At 56.2% G+C, this 7,214-nt stretch overlaps 1 protein-coding gene across 1 annotated transcript; it reads right to left on the minus strand.

Annotated features, from left to right (window-relative positions):
* Positions 1 to 1,330: 1,330 nt before the first annotated feature.
* IZUMO2 (IZUMO family member 2) lies at positions 1,331 to 6,538 on the minus strand. Its single transcript, XM_040978317.1, has 7 exons — positions 6,307 to 6,538; positions 6,123 to 6,197; positions 4,918 to 5,004; positions 4,726 to 4,746; positions 3,924 to 4,004; positions 1,803 to 1,929; positions 1,331 to 1,431 (listed from the first exon to the last, which is right to left on the minus strand). The coding sequence occupies exons 1-7, from the start codon at positions 6,536 to 6,538 to the stop codon at positions 1,389 to 1,391; spliced, it is 666 nt and encodes a 221-aa protein (XP_040834251.1). The 3' UTR covers positions 1,331 to 1,388.
* Between the last annotated feature and the right edge of the window lie 676 nt (positions 6,539 to 7,214).

The raw sequence follows: 7,214 nt of genomic DNA on the forward strand, positions 1-7,214 counted from the left end.
CCACTAAAGCACCAGTGAACAAGGCCGTATAGCCAGACACCCTGTGAGTTCAGCTCGGGCGTTAGTTCACCTGCCCCAGGCAAGAGGCAAAGGGTGACCGCAGTTCCAGCCCTGGACGACGACCCCGGGTATCTCCCCGAGTGCTGAGGGCCAAGAGCGGGTGTCCCGGGGTCACTGCTGCACAGAGCAGAGCTAACCAGTGAGCGCCAGCTCAGAGTTCCCGCCGTTCAGCCTTTTCTTGCCTGCTCCCTCTGCCTTCTGCTCCACTATTTCCTTTGGAAAACACCCCTTTCTCAGGGATCAGCCAGATTTCACAACGCCTTGCTCGGGAGTCTCACATGGCTAATAACTGCCTCCCCGCCCAGACTGAGCGCACTTCACACTGTCATGGATGCACAGCTTTCATTACCCGTTTTATGGTACGTTTCTTCCCAGAAAGTCCCAACAAGTTAAGGTAGTGTCTGAACCTCTGGAGCCAAGAGATTGAAACAAAGAAAAAGATTAAAAAAAAAAAAGTCTCCCCAAATGCAAACACATCGCTGCTTTCTGCCGTCCAAGCAAAAAGCATTTTAGGGCCATTAATTTAGGAATCCTAACTTCCTTGGCGAGCGCCTGGCGCGCTAACAGGCACAGGTGGCTGCCAGTGGCCACGCCCCCGGCCCGCGCAAAGCGATGACGTCACGCCGGAGGGACCGTCGCCATGGCGACTGGCGTCCCTGTCGCTGGGCCACATCCCTGACAGACTGGAGTTTCCTCTTCGCAGAGGGACGCTCGAAGTGACGGAAAGAGGAGCAGCAGATGAGAAAATTCAGAGATGGATGCCTGTTTCTCGTAGAACTTTCTGAGACAGCGGGAGGGAAAGGCGGCTTCGGAGAGAGTAGGAAGATGCGGCTGCACAGGCTGAGGGAGGAAACTACAATTCCCAGAACCCTTTGGGCAGGAAGTCACCTCGACGTCAGAGATTGAAGCTTCGGCTCCCACGCGCGCTCGACTGCGCATGCACTAGGGCTGTTCGCTAAGTAACGGGCTTTAAAACGTTTCAACCAACCGACAGTTGCACGCATGCGCAGGAAGCGGAGGTTGAAGCACTCGGTGGGCGGCGTCAGCATCCGACAGGGACATTAGTTCGAATCCCAGCTGTTCCACTTCCCATCCAGCTCCCTACTTGTGTCCTGGGAAAGCAGCAGCGGACAACCCAAAGCCTTGGGACCCTACACCCACGTGGGAGACCCGGAGGACACTCCTGGCTTCAGCCTGGACCAAGCCCTGACCGTTTGTAGCCATTTGGGGAGAGCAAACATGCACCCAGGAGCCTGACAACCTGAGGAACTAATCACAGACTTTATTAAACATTTCCTTTCCGCTTACAAAGCCGGCAGACCGCAGGCCTAACGCAGCAGCAATTTTCGGTTCCACCTGTACGTGCAGGCCCTGGTCCAAGAGGAAAAGCCGAGAGGTTAGATGTTGGGCGGGGTTCTGAAGCCCATCAGAGTTGGCCCACGAGGGAAGGGGGCGGACTGCGAGGGTGACGCTGGTACTGTCCCCCCTTTTGAGAATGCGGAAACACTGACATCAGGGAAAAGGGGTGCAGGGGCCACAGCAAGAGCAGAGAGGTTGCGGCTGAGGCTCAGAGGAAAGCAGGTGCCACTGCAGGTCATGCATGACTGTAAGGTCATGATGAAGTTGCCTTTGCTCTTCCATTTGTGCATTCCAGGACAAAGGGACACCCCCACCCAGAGAGGGGTTGTTTTGGGGAGAAGTCTCAGGGAGGTGTGCCATGGGGGAGGGATGAGGGAACTTACGAGATGAGGATGACCGAGAAGACAAGGACTGCGAGCGACACTGAAACCACGATGCCCACCAGGGCCTGGCTCCTCGGGTACCCAGTGTCCGTCTCATAGTGCAGGGCCATGCGCGGCTGCCCATCGACTGGCAGGGAGAGACAGCTCTGAGCTCCCAGCCTCCGCTCTGCACCTGCCCCTGACTCTTCCTGCAGCGGCCTGGGGCAGGGCCGGGTTCTCCTCTGACTCCCCTTGGGGTCTGTCTGCCCCTGTTTGCCTGTCCCTCAGCACTGGGTCTCAGACCTCAGGGCTTCGGAGTATAGTCATGAACCCAGCTGATGAATACACTTGCTTGCTGGTGGAGACAGTGTGTCCCCAACATGTCCTTGGGGAAGGGAGTGGGGGGCAGCCAAGAGCCAGTGCCAACAGCGTCTTATCTGGTGGGAGACGGGGAAGACAGGGTACTGTGCAGTGGGGAGGGATGGGAAAACGAACTGCACCTCAGCTGCCAACCCTGAAGGTGGCTTTGCACGACCCATTTTTGATCTTCCTTGTGGCCTCAGCTCCTGCATTTGGTCAGCAACACTGCAAAGTGCCAGCTTTAAGTTACCTCCTGGGCTGCCCAAGTGGCATGCTGCAGTTCCTCACGAGACCGCAAGATGGCACTGGAGCACCTGAGGTTCCTCCTCGAGTCCACACAGTCCCCAGTGCTCTGGTCCCAGCGTGCCCAGTGTCCCTGCTCTCCTACTTCACTCACCATCTTCCTCCTCCTCGCTGCTTACTCATGTGGGATCTTTGCACTTATCACACCATTCCCAGCACCCCCTCCATTCCTTCCAGTCTTGATGGTCACTCACTAAGCTAGCACGGTGCCCCTCCACCGCCCCACATGACACCATTTATTAAACTATTTTTTTTAAAGACTTATTTTATTTTTATTGGAAAGGCGGATATACAGAAAGGAGAGACAGAGAGGAAGATCTTCCGTCCTATGATTCACTCCCCAAGTGAGCGCAATGGCTGATGCTATGCCGATCCGAAGCCAGGAGCCTCTCCAGGTCTCCCACACGGGTGCAGGGTCCCAAAGCTTTGGGCCGTCCTCGACCGTCCTTAACCACTGTGCCACTGCGCCGGGCCCGACACCATTTATTAAATTGTTCTCCCAGGCCCAGTGGCGGCCTAGTTGCTAAAGTCCTCGCCTTGAATGCTCCGGGATCCCATATGGACGCCGGTTCTAATCCCGGCAGCTCCACTTCCCATCCAGCTCCCTGCCTGTGACCTGGGAAAGCAGTCGAGGACAGCCCAAAGCCTTGGGACCCTGCACCTGTGTGGGAGACCTGGAGGAAGTTCCTGGCTCCTGGCTCCGGATGGGCACAGCACTGGCTGTTGTGGTCACTTGGGGAGTGAATCATCAGATGGAAGATCTTCCTCTCTGTCTTGCCTCCTCTCTGTATATCTGACTTTGTAATAAAAAAAATCTTTAAAAAAAACATTGTTCTCCCCTCCTTTCATGTTTTGGAACACAGTTGTTCTCAGCTAAGGACAACTTTGCTTCCTGTCACCCAAGTGAAAGTCATCTAACAGTGAAAGGGTATGAGAAGTTTGTCTTTTTTTTAAAAATTCTGATTTGAACACATCAGCCATGCAACATGTTCTAGGAACAATGTGGGAACTTGCCAGGGGGACGGGGAATGATTTAATATCGAGGAGTCGTTATTAGGGCCTCTGGGTGTGAGGTTTGCGCTGCGGCCATCTCGGGAAAGAAAAACTACAGTTTTTCTGCAAACACGATGGTCCAAAATAAATGAAGCAAAACGAATGATCCTTGTTCACCTTGCTCGGTAGAAAACGAGCATGTGCTCAGGGAGGCCTCGCAGGGCAGGTGGTCTCTGAGGACACGAGGGAGTGAGGGGAACAGCGTGGCTGCGAGAGGGCACCGCATGGACGCAGCACAGGGTACGGTGATTCCCAGTCAGTCATCGGCGAGATTATGGAGCCCCCAGGCCACACGGTGCATGGATGGCAAGAATTCAAGACTCGAGTGTTTAGCGGAGGGCTCCAGACCTACGGGGTCACAGCTGTGTGCCTTCCCCTCACCCCGGTGCCATGCCTGCCTTCTCCACCCACCCCCACCAGGCTTACCGAAGCATTGTTTTCTCTTGATACATTTGGTAACCGTTTTCTGGCAACGCAAACAGTCCATGACCTCTTCTTTTAACAGGCCTGGCCGAAGGGAGAGCATGAAGTAAGGTGCCAGGGACGGAAGACGAGGAAAGAAGACCTGAGATCACATGGGGGCCCTCCTGAACTGCGGAGCAAATTGAACAAAACGCAGCAGCAACTCCCATGATGTAAGCCCTGAAATACTGGTTAGTTCCGAGTTCTCTTTTCCAAATTTGGAGCTCCCCAAGGCAGCGATGGTCAAGCCACCATCCATCTCTGCCACTTCCTGCATCCACAGGAAGACTACATTTCCCAAGCTCCCTTACAACAGGATGCTGACCATGTGACCTACTAGCCCAGGGAAAGCCGGGACCATGATACTCATCACTTCTTGGCCTGGGCATCAGAAGCTTAGGGTCACTCCCAACATTCTTTCCCTATGGAAGTTCACAAGCAGGGATTTGGGTCTGACATGGATCCCCAGGTCACCGCTTGGAAAAGCTGCTAGATATTCAACGAAACATGCATGCATGTGAGAGAATTCCATTTTGCGGGACCTGGAGGTGTTTTGTTAGTGTAACAGTCTGTTCTAGCCCAACTCTGAATCCTCCCCAACACAACGTTTTGCAAGTCACAACCGCTGGAAGAAGTTGTCACAGGTCAAAACCCCGCCCTGGGTGCTGCAGCTCTGGGGTAGGCCAGCTGCAGCTGGGCTTGCGATGGAGAAGAGGCGGTCACAGGTGAAGGAAGGCAAGGAGCAGACAAGACCCTGAGGACTCACGGCAAACTATGCGATCACAGGCTGTAAGAGAGCAGAGCCGGAGTGAGCCAGGTTGGGATCCCCACTGGAGACTGCAATGGGACAGAGAGAGGAGCAGAGCAGGTAAAACTGGGGGAGAAAGGGGAGGAAAGAATATTGGGGTGACGGGCTCGGGCACATCAGCGGAGACAAGGGCGGTGAGTGAGGCCGCACCTTTCAGTTCGTACGAGCGCAAGGCCTTCTTGAGTTCCTTCAGCATGATCTCTCTCAGCTTCACCAGCTCATCAAGAAGCAGCTCGCCTGAAGGAGAGAGGGGACAAAAGCCCCACCCTGTCCACAGCCCCCCTGCCTAGGGGATGGCGACACCCAGAGGCTGCTCAGTGCTTCCCCCATGCCTGTCTGGGACGGGGGGCTCAGCATCCCTCCCCAGCCCCACTCTGGGACAAACCCAGGTGGAATCTGGAAAGGCAGATTTAGAGAGAGAAGGAGAGACAAATATCCTCCGTCCGCTGGTTTACTCTCCAAGTGGCCACAGCAGCCAGACTTGAACCGATCCACAGCCAGGAGCCTCTTCCAGGCCTCCCACACGGGTGCAGGGTCCCAAGGCTTTGGGCCGTCCTCTGCTGCTTTCCCAGGCCACAAGCAGGGAGCTGGATGGGAAGGGGAACAGCTGGGACACGATCCCAGCACTCGCAAGGTGAGGATTAGACAACTGAGCCATTGGGGCTCAGACACTGGGGCCTGCAATGCTTAATCCTATACCATCTGGAGTTCAGGTTTTCAGTTCAGGAGACTCAACAAGTCTACAGAAATTATGCTGACCTTGAACCAACTCTGACCCCGGAGAGACTTCTGGCCCCCGGTGGATACACTGAGCGTGGGTGGGCCTCGAGGAATGCCTGATCAGTCACCGCCTCTGTTCCCTCCTCCCCTAACCCAACAGCCTCGGCCGTGGTCTCCTTACTGTCCATGCTGGCTGCTTCCTGACTTCCACTGGACCTCCAGGCCTTGGCACTGTCTGGGTGGCCGCAAGGCAGCCTGCCATGACCCTGGGGCACCTGGAATGGCCGGAGGTGCCAGGTGTACTTTGTTGGGCATTCGATGTGGCTTGGGTCGCTGTCCTCAGAGTAGCCAAATGCGAGTCCCGGCTTCCTGCCAGAGCAGCTGATGGCTTCCCAGCTGGGTCCCTGTCACCCAGGGGCCTGGCTCCTCCTTTGGACTCTGCCCTGAGGAATCCTGGATTTTTGGAGACCTGGATGCGGGTCCGAGCTCCATGCCCAGTCCCGACTCTGGCGGGCATGCCGAGAAACAGCAAGCTTGTGCTCTCGCTCTTTCTCTCTCCCCCTCTCTCTCCCCTTGGCCTCAGAGCCCTGGCAGGCATGGAGGTGGGTGTAGGGAGGGGCAGGCTGCGCTGCTACCTTCCAGGGCAGTCACCATCAAGTGTTGCATTTGATTCTTGACGAAGCTGGCCACTTCCTTCAGCTGCTGCATCCCTGGAAGGTTTGCAGGGAACCAGAGTGAGGTCTGCCCAGGGACCCCCGCCTTCCTCACCTGGGGGGGGGCGTGACCCCGTGTCTCTGCCCTCCCACCTCCAGTACGCACCCACGTTCCCCACGAAGGCATTGAATGCATAGTCCCGGAAGAAGGGACCCTCCATGCCCAGCAGCAGGGCCTCAGCGCGGTCCCGCAGCTGCTCCTGGTGGAAGTGCTTGGGGATGAGAGCCCGGCGCAGCTGGCTCAGGGCATCCACCACCGAGGGGTCACACTGCAGACAGCCCCAGCTGCCGGGGCCGCCCAGGCCCCAGAGCAGCAGGAGAGTCCAGGCCAGAGGCATGGCGAAGGGGGCCCCTTGTGACATCATTGAGACCCCGCCCGGCCGGGCACGCCCCCAGGCACGGGGCGGGGCCTCGAGGCCCAGGAACCTGGGAGGAAGTCCGGGGTGGGCACCTACTTAAAGCATGCTCAGTCTGTGCCAGGTGCTGCTGCAGTTCCCCAAGAGAAACTCGCATTGGCACTCGTTCATGCCACAACCCAGGGAGCACCCGCTGGGTACAGGACCCCAGCTCTAGGCTGTGAATACAGAACTGAAGCAAAGGGAGAACGAACTTGCGCTCATATAGGATACTGGCACTTGCAGACAGAGGATTAGCCAGTAGGCCACCGTGCCAGCTTTGCCATGCCTTTTCTAAACAAAGAAAAATTTTTATTTATTTAAAAGGCAGAATTAGAGATAGAGAGAATCTTCCACCTGCTGGTTCACATCCCAAATGGCTACAACAGCCAGGCAAAGTCGGAGCTGGCGTTCCATCAGGGTCTCCCACGTGGGTGTCAGGGGACCCGGCACTTGGGCCATCCTCCATTGCTCTCCCAGGCGCGTGAGCAGCCGAGATTTAAACCCTTACTTTGATATGGGGCACTAATCTGCTGCACCTCAATATGGGACCCCTATTTTACTGTTCTAATGTGGCTCTCAGAAAATTTGAAATTCCGTCTGAGCCCCCCTTTGTCTT

The sequence above is a fragment of the Ochotona curzoniae genome, unplaced genomic scaffold (genome assembly GCF_017591425.1).
Source record: "Ochotona curzoniae isolate NIBS_2020 unplaced genomic scaffold, NIBS_Ocur_1.0 contig_2861, whole genome shotgun sequence".
Lineage (NCBI taxonomy): Eukaryota > Metazoa > Chordata > Mammalia > Lagomorpha > Ochotonidae > Ochotona > Ochotona curzoniae.